We start from the raw sequence: 12,515 nt of genomic DNA, 5'->3' as shown, positions 1-12,515 counted from the left end.
TTAAAGCAGTTTTTCTGAAATTCTACCCATTTTGCCATGGCTTACGACATGTTCTTATGCTATTGGAGTGACTTCAAATCTAATTCCATTAAAATGTTTTGAATTTTAGATTTTCCCTTTCTATGTTAGTTATTTTGGTGGTTGTTCTTAAATGATCTTATTTCAAATATATAGCCCCATTATGTCTTTTCTAGTTTAGTTGTTTATGTTTACACTGAAAACGTTTTACCAGCCCGAAAATGTTTAATCATATTTTTTGGAGTGGTGAGCCACCGCTGCTAAATGAATATAGGAGAAACACTGTCCTGTGAGTGCAATTAGCTCAATATTAGGAGTTGAGAAATAAAGTTCACATCATTAGAAATAAGGTATTATCCTTATATTGTATGTCAATTTAAAAAAAAACTTTAATCTTGTTGCTCACAATATTGAATAAAACATTGAAATAAAATGTGTTTTGAAATATTTCCATGAACATCCTGCAGTACCACTGTATTACTGTGATCACATTCTGTAATGTTTGTCTGTCTACAATGGCAGCAGCAAATTCTTTAAAGATGCAATATACAGAAATCACTCACAATTTCCTGGTTGCTAAAATTAAAATAGTTTGCCTAATTTCAGTTTGTGACAAAACAAGCAAATGTAGAGAATCATTGTACCATCTTAATTGTGAAATATCTTTCCAATAACCAAAAATATAGTATTTTCAGCTGTTTGAAGCTGGTGTACAAAAACAAAACTTAAGAACATTAAGCATAGAAATAGGGCACATTGAATGATCTGTTCTATGAGAATGACAGCTCTATAACTAACATTTCTATGTAAATTTGCTCAGGTCACCGAAAAAGTTACACATTGCAGCTTTAAGTGGCATAAGACACATTAACAAAGTGAAAGTGAATAACTTGTGCCTTCCAGCAAATCGGTTTTCATTTGATGGAAGAACATTTGTAAATGTTTGAGGGTTGTATAAAGAGTCCAATAAGAACGCAAGCTTAAATGATTTCTTAATATCCCTCAATAAGACATACATAGACTAAACAGACTAGTAATGGAGATATTTGATCGGTACTGTTTTGTTAAATGGCAGTGCTAAATTACTTTTCCCCCCACTCAAATTAGGCACCAAGATCTCATTTGTTAAGCCCTTTTGAAAATATTGGACAAATAAGGCACTTGCAGTCCTAACCAGCTCAAACAGGTATAAACTGTATTAACTGTTAACTAATACCGAACTAATGAAGAAAATACCCCCCAGGGTTTTCAACAAAACAGACGACTGCTGTCTGTTTACAGGTACAAGTGTCTCACATAGAGGACAGGGGCTTCAGTCCTGCAGGAGAAAGTTGTACTTCCCAAAGTCAAACTCGTCTGGCATGATGAGCATGTCTTCACGGGCCTTGGCCAGCTTCCGCCGCAGGAATTCCCGCCTCTCCTGCCATTCCACCAGCTCCTCAGCACTGTGGGCGTAGTCACAGCTCACCCCCTCGAGACAGCCACTCTCCAGCCTGTCAATCACATTGATCTATATTATGCATATGTCAATCACTGTGCACCGATAAAATTTGATAGGAACAAATAGGACAAGGGTTTGGTAAGTGAACCCTGCCATATCCCAGTTGTTTTCTGTGCGCATATACAGAGCATCTCTTGATGGGTAATGAGAAAGGAACTACAGTATTGAGACCCAGTACTGTGATTCTGGGCGAGTGTTACCTGGGACAAAGGGCGAGGCGGAGTCCGGGGAAGCGGTATGTCCAGGTGAGGCTCTCGTCCTCTCCCTCGCAGCTGAATACACGGTCCTTGTGTTTCTCTGAGGAGATGTGCTGCTGCCACTGGCGCTCACTGTTACTATGCCTCCCACACAGACGACAGTGGAAGCCGCTCTAGAATACACGTGCACAGTAGAACTGTCTTCATAGTGTGTATGAATGCGTAACGTACTGACAGACATACGCATACATTGCATGAAGATGCACGCACACACTATCAAAATGTAGTCCTTCTTGATAATGGTAGATCACTTTTACAAATGAGAAAGGTGAATGTATTGTTTGCGTTCTACATCCAACAAACAGGTTTTGTGAGTAAGTGCCTTTACTCACCATTGGCTCAGCATAGTCGGTTGGCATGACAATTTGCTTCTCCTCTAGGTGTTGGGTGATCAGGGTGTCATCCGCCGGACGGTTTTGATTTGTAAGCCACATGTCGTACATCTGCTGCATATCCTTCACTTCAGGAACAGGTTCAAAGAGGAACATAAGTAACAATACTAATCCATATACATTGATGTACGCTGACTTGGTGAGCGAGTGCATCGGAGATGTCGTACCCACTGTGACTATTAAAACTTTTCCTTAATAGAAACCATGGACTGATGGCAGCATTAGCACAAAACTGAAAGCGCGAACCACCGCTTTTAATCATGGCAAGGCGACTGGAAACATGACCGAATACAAACAGTGCAGCTATTCCCTTCGCAAGACAATCAAACAAGCAAAGTGTCAGTATAGAGGCAAAGTAGAGTCGCAATTAACGGCTCAGACACGAGACATATGTGGCAGGGTCTACAGTCAATCACAGATTACAAAAAGAAAACCAGCCCCGTCGCGAACATTGGCGTCTTGCTCCCAGACAAATTAAACAACTTCTTTGCTCGCTTTGAGGACAATAAAGTGCCACTGACACGGCCCGCTACCAAAGCCTGTGGGCTCGGCTTTTCTGTGGCCAACGTGAGTAAGACATTTTAAACGTGTTAACCCTCGCAAGGCTGCCGGCCCAGGCGGTATCCCAGAGCATGCGTAGACCAGGATGCTGGTATGTTTACGGACATATTCAATCAATCCCTATCCCAGTCTGCTGTACCCACATGCTTCAAGATGGCCACCATTGTTCATGTTCCCAAGGAAGCTAAAGTAACTGAACTAAATGACTATCGCCCCATTGCACTCGCTTCTGTCATCACCCTACCTGATACCCTAGACCCACTCCAATTTGCTTACCGCCCCAATAGGTCCACTGACAAAGCAATCGCCATCACACTGCCCTATCCCATCTGGACAAGAGGAATACCACTGTAATAATGCTGTTCATTGACTACAGCTCAGCATTTAACACCATAGTACCCTTCAAACTCGCCATTAAGCATGAGATCCTGGGTCTCGACCCCGCCCTGTTCAACTGGGTCCTGGACTTTGACTGGCCGCCCCCAGGTCGTGAAGGTAGAAAACAACATCTCCACCCTGCTGATCCTCAAAACTGTGCCCCACAAGGGTGCGTTCTCAGCCCTCCCCTGTTCACCCATGACGGCGTGGCCATGCACGCTTCCAACTCAATCATCAAGTTTGCAGACGACACTACAGTGGTAGGCTTGATTACCAACAACAACGAGACAGCCTACATGGAGGAGGTGAGGGCCCTCGGAGTGTGGTGTCAGGAAAATAACCTCTCACTCAATGTCAACAAAACAAAAGAGATGATCGTGGACTACAGGAAACAGCAGAGGGAGCACCCCCCCCATCCACAGGACAGTAGTGGAGAAGGTGGAAAGTTAAGTCCCTCGGCGTACACATCACGGACAAACTGAAATGGTCCACCCACATATAGCGTAGGGACGAAAGCGCAACAGCGCCTCTTCAACCTCAGGAGGCTGAAGAAATTTGTCTTGTCACCTAAAACACTCACAAACTTTTACAGATGCACAATCAAGAGCATCCTGTCGGGCTATATCACCACCTGGTACAGAAACTGCTCCGCCCACGACCACAAGGCTCTCCAGAGTGTAGTGAGGTCTGCACAATGCATCACCGGGGGGAAACTACCTGCCCTCCAGGACACCTACAGCACCCGATGTCACAGGAAGGCCAAAAAGATCAAGGACAACAACCAACCGAGCAACTGCCTGTTCACCCCGCTATCATCCAGAAGGCAAGGTCAGTACAGGTGCATCAAAGCTGGGACCGAGAAACAGCTTCTATCTCAAGGCCATCAGACTACTGCGTCTTGCCTATGCCGCACAGCCATCGCTCATCCATATATTTATATGTACACATTCTTATTCATCCCTTTACATTTGTGTGTAAGGTAGTTGTTGTGAATTTGTTAGATTACTTGTTAGATATTACTGCATTGTCGGAACTAGAAGCACAAGCATTTCACTACACTCGCATTAACATCTACTAACCATGTGTATGTGACCAATACAATTTGATTTAATGTGTACTGGTGGGGATAATAGGCATCTGAACCAATCCCTCTCATAGATCAACGTAAACAAAGGCGATAATGTGGAACAAAAGGTTTAATGGATAACGAAAATATTGTGTAAACTTACAGCCATTGTTCTTCATATAAGTCCATACTTGCTTCTCCTCTTCACTGTGGGCAAAGGCACAGTTCCCAATGTAGTGGCACTTCTTCTGCTTCACCACATGGGCACATATCTGAGGGGGACACGTTATGCCGTTACACACAGACTGCGAGGATGTTTGTGGAAACAAGTTTGCACAGTCTCAATGATTAAGTATTAAATTCAACTGACCAATATATACCATTACCCATGATCACACAAACATAATAGTTCATTATAAGTTAAATAGACACAATGATAATATGCTTGGTTGAGTCTATCAAAAATCATTTCTAGCAGATCGTGCATGAGGAGTAGCAGGGGGAAGCACACACGTCATACTGCTGGGGGTAGGTCTTGGCAAAAGGCAACGTCCGCACCATCACCCACTTCTTTCCCTCGAAGAACTTCACCAACAGCACCCGACGCTCCTTCGTCCAACTACAGGGAGAGAGATGTAAGAGTTATGGTGGACTTTCCAGAAAGATACTATCCTAAATTACATAGGGCTTTGCTGTAAACGCTCCATACACCTTGGTTTGTGTCCCCGAGATGAACAGTCTCTATTGTTATTCAAAAAACCAAACACAGATATCTCAGACTACACATCTAACATACATTGGCCATTTGATAGACAATAGTGAATAACAGTGGTTAGTCATATAGAATTGTTGCATACTACAGTGAAGCACTGGCCTCCATCTGGCTAGGGATGCTAGGTAGGGTGCAGCCTCACCTGTGCCTGGCCTTGGCTGCACAGTACTTAAGCGCTTTGTCCGGCTCGCTGACCAGCCCGTCCCTCCAGCACTGCCCACAAACAAACTTCCTCTTCAGGTTCAAGCTATAGCCTCCTCCACCACTTGAGGATGAAGATGGTGGTGGCATGTACACCGGCTATAGTCAATGAGTCAAAAACAGAGAGGACAAAAACAGAGGCAAAAGGTAGAGAGAATCAGACAAACTACACAAGAGCCGTTGCCTCACCATATAATGAGATGTAGCATAGCAGGGATATTATACCTTGGGTTTGTGCGTGTTCTGCTCCTGTTTTTTATGCCAGTGTCGCTTGGATTCCTGAACAATTTCTTCATGAGTGATGCCTATAGTACAGGAACATACACAGAAAAGTGATGCCTAGTCGAGCCTAGGCATCACTTTTTACAGACAGTATTTATGAACAGTGTTTATCAACTGTGACAAAATTGAATGGCAGTGTCTACTGACACCTACTGGACTTTGTTGAAATTTTCCTGACTTTTAGTATAGAAACTAACATTTACAAATAAAATATATTTTACATTAAAAACATTTAAAAAATGTTTTCACATTTATTAGACAGGAATAAGTATGTCTCTCTGTGTCTGAGACCAAGTACAATGTTCATGAGTGTGTGTGCATCAATCTGACTGTACCAGAGTCTTGCTGCAGCCTCCAGCACTTGAGCTCTATGACAGAGTGGGCAAAGGAGCAGCTGTCCTCTTGCTGGCAGCCATAGCGCCGGGCATGGCGGCACACGTCCAACTGGCACTGGGTATACAGCGGGCGGATCTTAGTGTAGTGCACGTTGCTGGACCTCACCGCATGCACCAGGCACCTGCAGGGCATAGGGGGGGGAAGTGTGAGGGTTTGTGTGTGTGTGTGTGTGTGTGTATGTGGGGACCAAACACGACTCACTTGTTTTTGTCGAATGGGTGTCGGGCGCAGGGGTTGGAGCAGGTGGACGGCACCTCCTTACTGTGCTTACTGATGATCCTGGGCTTACTGTCATAGCACTCCTGAAAGGGGGGAAGAGAACAAGGGGGAAAGTTGAGGTAAACAGAGACAAGTAGGGGGGAGCATGAGTAAGGTTGTTTTAGAGGTCTGCGCAGGACAGATTTTTTCCATCCCATTTTTATTGCACCTCACGTTGGTTGAGTGCCTCCACTTCTTTCCATTATCAATATGTAGTTATACACACTGTGGTAAGCTACAGTCTAATCATATTTAAGTTAAAGGCCACGTGATTCTCCGCCCATGTAGGCAGCCTACTCTATTTCAATGAGACCACACATACTCGGCACACTTGAACTCTCACTCCCAACTAGGAGAGGAAAGGTAGGCTACTGAAGTTGAAGCAGAGCGTGAATAATGCAAAACATGTGTTTTTAAGCATACAAAGCAGAAAGACAACTTTTTCCAAATAATCTGCGGGACAAGAAAAAATATTTTCATCCCAAAGTCGTCTGTCTGACTGCACGCTCCCTGTCGGGACTCGCAGCCCTCTACCATGTTTCACTGGTCAAGCTTAGACATATGGAGTCTGTGTAAGGGCACAAGTGTGTGTGTGTGTGTCCTACCTCACAGAGGTACATGAACATGCCGTTGTGGAGCTGCAGTAGGCATTTGATGCCGAGTGTGGGCCTGTCATTGTTGGGGCTCTGTGAGTCAAACAGCAGGTCTCTGTTCAGGGCTCCCTTCCTCTCCAGGGTCCACACATCTACTTCCTCCTGGCAGTAGGCAAACGTACAGCCCGCCCTGTACTTACACTTCTGAGTCTCCAGCACCTCTGCACAGAGGGAAGGAACTTAGATTACTACATATACAAACAGACCAACGCTACCCTTTAGGACCTTTTTCCCACAGATTAAAACTGGGTTATTCGTCCTATGACACACACACATTCTCTTCATCTAAAGAGCCTCTTTCACACACCAGCGACTGTTATTTTCCGTACCCTTGCAGAGCATAAACGCCCCAGTAAAATTGTGCGTGGGGCGGGGTCGCACCCTGTTCCAGACAGGGTGCTCTGCAGCCCTGATCCTACACAGAAGAACGTCCCGCTTACAACGGTGGGCCAATTCTGCCTGGTGCTGGTAGTCCAGGACCCCTGGACCTGAGAGACAGAGAAAGGGAGGGAGGAGAGAGTGATATACGGGTAAAGGGGTAAATAGGGAGAGAGACAGAGAGAGAAAAGGGAGTTAAGGGGGGGGACATAGAATGATAACAATAGAGAAGTGAACCTCAGTGCTATGATGGCCTTGAAACTGTCAGTCTTATTAGTTAGAAGTAGGGCGCCTCCCGAGTGACGCAGCCGTCTAAGGCACTGCATCGCAGTGCTAGAGGCTTCACTACAGACCTGGGTTCGATCCCAGGCCGTGTTGCAGTCGGCCGCAACCGGGAGACCCAAGAGGCGGCGCATAATTGGCCCAGCATTGTCTGGGTTAGGAGAGGGTTTGGCCAGCCAGGATGTCCTTGTCCCATTGCGCTCTAGCGACTAGTGGCGGGCCGGGCGCAAGCACGCTGACTTCGGTCGCCAGCTGTACAGTGTTTCCTCCGACACATTGGTGCGGCTGGATTCCGGGTTAAGCGAACAGTGTGTCAAAAAGCAGCGTGGCTGGGCGGGGTCGCGTTTGGGAGGACGCATGGCTCTCGACCTTCACCTCTCGAGTCCGTACGGGAGTTGCAGCGATGGGACAAGACTAACTATCAATCGGGGAGAAAAAGTAGACTACAAAAAAACAAAAAGTAGTAAAGTAGTAAGTAGTAAACTGGGGGAAGGACACTGTCTGAGAGTTATTTATGACCACTACTGTACCTATCCAGCTGTAGCACGTGGCACAGGCCTGCATGAAGTCATGGGTGGCTGCTAGGGGGTTCTTGATAAGCTGAGAGAGCTTGGAGGAGACCTGGCCATTCTTTACCACCTACATCGCCATGGTAATAGAAATTCATTTAAGTTAATATGTCAAGGCAAAACTAGCATGACACTGTAAAAGGTGAACTCCATCTACAAAGTTCTATGTGACCTAAATGTTGCATAATAAATGTTTTAATTTAAATGTACACAATGTACGGGAGGGAGTCCAGCAAATTCTGCTGACAGAAATAAATGGCTTACTGTGTGTTTGGACTTCTTGGGCGAACATGTTGCAGAGAGAACATTGTGGGAGATTCTTGCACCTTATAGCGTGAGAACAAACATTAGATTCACAACTTTCTTGGTGTTAAACATTAAAAGAAAAATGAACCATGTATACATTGCTATAAGCTAACAAGACATTACCGCCCTCAATCGACTCACCAGGCAGGTTGAACTTAGAGAGGGAGTCCAGCCCCCCTCCCCCCACCACCACTGGTTTGGCTGCTATTGCATCCCCAAGTGGGTAGAAACTGTCCAGGGCATCTAAGGCATCAAGTGAATAGAGTGCTGTTGTGGGAGCTGGGGCATCCCCACCACCAAGGTCTGAAAGGGTGTCCAGGTTGTTTAAAGTATCTAGAGTATCTAGTGCATCAAGGCCATCTAAAGAGTTCAGCACACCTAGGGCATCCTCCCCACCCATGCCTGGGAAGGTGTCCAGAGAGTTGAGCTGGCTGATGGCGGAGTTGAAGAAGGCTGGGGGGAGCCGGGGCGAGGGTGCGGGCAGGCTTGAGGGAAACGGGAGCTGGATGGGGACACAAGCTGAGCTGGGGAGGATGATGGGAAAGGCACGTTGAGGGGGAATCTGCATGAGAACGAGAGGGAGAGAATGAGAAGTTGCATTGACAGATTCAAGGAAGCTATATCTGAATATTACGTCAACCAGTAGACAAACTCACACAGTCCAGCAGGCTGTCTAGATCATCTCCCATGAGCTCACTGTCACCCAGGTGCTCTGACTCAGGCACAGAGAAGGGCAACCCCCGAGGGCCTTGGACAGGGCTACCCAGAAGGTTGGAGTAGACCAGAGGACCAGAGGGAGAGGATTCATCACTAACTGGGATAGCAGCAGATAGAGGCTTGCAGGAGAAAACAACTGAAAGACAGGGTGAGGGAACAGGTGAGTTTAATTTTCTAGAAGAAATCTTCTTTGATAGTCCTTACATTACAATGTGATAGGTAATTCAACATCTCTGGTCAGGAGAATTACTACCTGATGAAATGTCACTTAAGGAATCCAGACCACTGCTATACATCTTGAGGTGAAAAGAGAAAGACAACAGCTGTTTAAGTGACAATAAATCAAGAGGTAAACCAAAGTACATTCCAAATCTCAACCAGTTTAAGTGGCAAGTTTTTGGGCAGCCCGACTAAATGCACATAGATCTATAACCACATTTCTATCATTCTACTTGAAAGCAAGTCTAAAAAGCGATAGATATTTTCTATGTGCTCTATTTGTCTGCTTCCTATTCTTATGTTTTGTTTTTGCATCTTTTACTTTTGGTTTTGTACACCAGCTTCAAACAGCTGAAAATACAATATTTTTGGTTATGGAAAATATATTTCACAGAGGTTTAGATGGTACAATGATTCTCTAAACAATACTAGCTTATAATTACCTTATAATTACGCAAACTGTTATTTTTAGCAACCAGGAAATGGCAGAGCGATTTCTGCATAGTGCAACCTTAAAAGTGTAATGGTGAAAGTTGTTGTACTTGCCTCTCCTGCAAAAGGAACTGTGTTCCCATTACTTTGCTCAGATGTGGCCGACTCCTGCAAAGGAAACAAATACTAACTCCATAAAGAGGCAACCTAAAGAAAATGTCAAATTTAATTATTTCAATTGTTATGAATCCAAATTGAGATTTAATCCAGGGCAGATTTGGTCAGAGAATGGCAGATTGAGAACAATTGAATCAAAGCCACTTATCATGGAAGGTAAGTTGCTATGCTGTTTAAATCTAGACCTTCTGCTTTGGAAATGGATTCTCACCTGTGTGCTAACGTAGGCGTTGCGTATCTTCAGGCCCAGTTTGTTAGCTAGCTCCTGCGCCAACTCATACACATGTTTGTCCTATGAAGAGTACAATAGTTTTAAAAAATTATTATTGACATTTAAATAAGCTTTTTATTAAATAAATTTCACAAACACTTATTCTGAGCTACATGATACTTCAAAAGTACGGTGTGAGGTCTCCCCCCTCGTCACATCTTCTCACATTCTTTTGAAAAACATCAAAAGGTATTCGAAGGAGAGAAGGAAATGTGGAAACAAATCCACTTGTATGAAATTAAAATCTCCTTCTCCACTAGCAGATCATCATGAGGAATCCCAAATGACATATGTCAAGTGGTAAAAAGAAACGTTGCTAGTTGTGCTAGACTTTTTATAGATAAAAACAATATGCTACTTAACCTTTTAAAGGTGTGCATGCTTTTCTAGTCCAAGAAAACAGCCTCTGATGTGAAGGGGTAATTCATAATGTTACTCACGTTAGGCGTAGTGAGCAGGCAGCCCGTGCTGCAGTTGTAGGCCTCTCTGAAGCGGCCCAGCTCCCGCAGGCATAGAGCCTTCCTGTAGAGTGCCCTGCAACTGTCTTTGCACAGCGCCAGCGCACTGTCACAGTCCTGCACACCCTGCTCATACTCCCCCTGAGAGAGATGGAGAGAAAGAGATGACAGGTAACGTGTGGGTTCTGCCACAGAGTGAAAGACTAAGGCCATACTATAGTGGTTAATACAGGCTAATGAGAATGGGGTAATGATAGATGATACAGGCTCTGTAACTTCAAGGGGATGTTGAGGAAGTGTGTCATGATGGCAAAAGTTCAATGAGGCTGAAACATGTTGCACATGATGCAATGTGATGCAACAACACAAAATACTGAAATAGAGAAAGTGCCATGGGTATTCACCGTTGGTTCAATATTTGCCCACTACAGCACATTTGCTTACAACACAATTGCTATTAAATATTCGATTTAAGAGATGACTTCATACCTTTTGTATACAGAATCTTGAACCTCATTCAATCATCCATATTGTGGATCAAAGATGCATAATCCTGGTGACACACCACTCTGACTCACCATGCTGTGGTAGGCTGCTGCCCTGTTGAAATACAGACTCTCCAGCAGGGCTGAGGGAATTTCTAGAGACTCAGCCTGGGCATAGTGGGCCACGTTAACACCCTCACTGAAGTCCTTTATGGCCTGCTGCCACTCACCCTCCCTGAACATTGCATTTCCCTCATCCAGCAGGTCACACACCAACTGGGTCAGAAACCCCTGGAGGGACATTCAGGGAAGAGGAGAGGAATATGGCATGGGAGTGAGATAAAGACAGTACACAGGAAAAGCCATAAAGGTCATGGATGTGTCTAATCAGTATTATGGCTGTTTTTGGTACTTTTTTCCCATGGACCAAATGTGAAAAGGAGAAAATCGCTGCAAAGGGCAAGCTGCATGACTGTGAGCACACATGTTCTTTGGAACAGTATAGGGGGTGTAGACATGCCTAGACTAAGATCAAGAGAGAAGACAGTCATGGCATTCATTAATCCCTACCTTATAGCCTTCAGGCTTTGGATAAGGCAAAGAAGACCTAAGACACAGAGGAAAAGATAACCTATCAATACAAGTGAACTAGTGCCGTATGGTCGTTTGTGGGTATAGGATGAATAACATGTAAGAGAGCAACTGGCTACAATTTTGTTGAAAACTTGTGGGAATTGCAGGGGAAATGTTAATTTCTCACTGTATGAGTCCCAGGGCGTTCTGAATACCCTCCTGGCGCTTTTGACGGTCCATGTCCATCTCTGCACACTGTAAAAAGAGAAAGGCCCATATCAACATAATTTTGACGTCTACTATCGAATTAACGTTAACTAGCCAGTATAAATAAACTAGGTTCAAGAGCTCGTGCGAAGTATACAGCAACGAGAAAACAATAATTGGCCAGTTTAGCCAAACATTTGTTTTGTTTAGCTAACGTTAGCTAGATAAATAGTTAACCATGCCTCAAGTTTTCATGCTAGCTAGCTAACGTTAGCTGGGCACGATTCGAGAAAGTTACAACCCACCTGGTGATAAAACACATACATCGACGTTTACTGCTATGGACAGAGGAAAATCTCAGCACAAAGAATTTAGAGCTGTACAGCTACCAGCCATCCAGTGCAAGGGTATTTTTGCATGGACAGTTTACATGTGAGTTTCAATTCCTCAGCTGAACAGTGAACTCCCTCCCTCCCTAGTTTGTTTTTGAGTTGCTTGGCTGCCACAAGGTCCTAGTGAGATTATTTGCTGTGAATAAAATGTTTCATGTTTAGACATGTCATAAGGAAGTAATCAATTATACGCGAAATTAAAAAATGTGCATTTGTATTTTATTTGAGAAATTAATCTAGCTAGGATAGCTTTCACTTTTTATTTATTTATTCTCTTTGTAGTTCTGGCGCAAAGGCCAGCAGATGGGGATATT

The 12,515-nt window shown here is 44.3% G+C and overlaps 1 protein-coding gene across 2 annotated transcripts; it reads right to left on the bottom strand.

Moving 5' to 3' along the window:
• Positions 1-389: 389 nt before the first annotated feature.
• Positions 390-12,295, bottom strand: LOC109898579 (zinc finger CCCH domain-containing protein 7B). Of its 2 annotated transcripts, none has more exons than XM_031827568.1 (23): positions 12,115-12,295; positions 11,790-11,857; positions 11,600-11,636; positions 11,123-11,320; positions 10,527-10,685; positions 10,027-10,107; positions 9,753-9,806; positions 9,241-9,283; positions 8,927-9,123; positions 8,412-8,832; positions 8,229-8,290; positions 7,926-8,034; positions 7,065-7,223; positions 6,688-6,896; positions 6,026-6,126; positions 5,764-5,945; positions 5,372-5,451; positions 5,088-5,245; positions 4,687-4,792; positions 4,337-4,445; positions 2,109-2,236; positions 1,720-1,889; positions 390-1,511 (listed from the first exon to the last, which is right to left on the bottom strand). In XM_031827568.1, the coding sequence occupies exons 1-23, from the start codon at positions 12,133-12,135 to the stop codon at positions 1,331-1,333; spliced, it is 3,033 nt and encodes a 1,010-aa protein (XP_031683428.1). In that variant the 5' UTR covers positions 12,136-12,295; the 3' UTR covers positions 390-1,330. The 2 variants fall into 2 exon arrangements, with proteins under 2 accessions (XP_031683428.1, XP_031683429.1); XM_031827569.1 differs by having other exon boundaries at positions 805-1,511; positions 12,134-12,269.
• Between the last annotated feature and the right edge of the window lie 220 nt (positions 12,296-12,515).

The sequence above is a fragment of the Oncorhynchus kisutch genome, linkage group LG6 (assembly GCF_002021735.2).
Source record: "Oncorhynchus kisutch isolate 150728-3 linkage group LG6, Okis_V2, whole genome shotgun sequence".
In the NCBI taxonomy this organism is placed as follows: domain Eukaryota; kingdom Metazoa; phylum Chordata; class Actinopteri; order Salmoniformes; family Salmonidae; genus Oncorhynchus; species Oncorhynchus kisutch.
The sequence above is the reverse complement of the archived record's forward strand: the minus strand, read 5'-3'. Positions and strand labels throughout refer to the sequence as shown.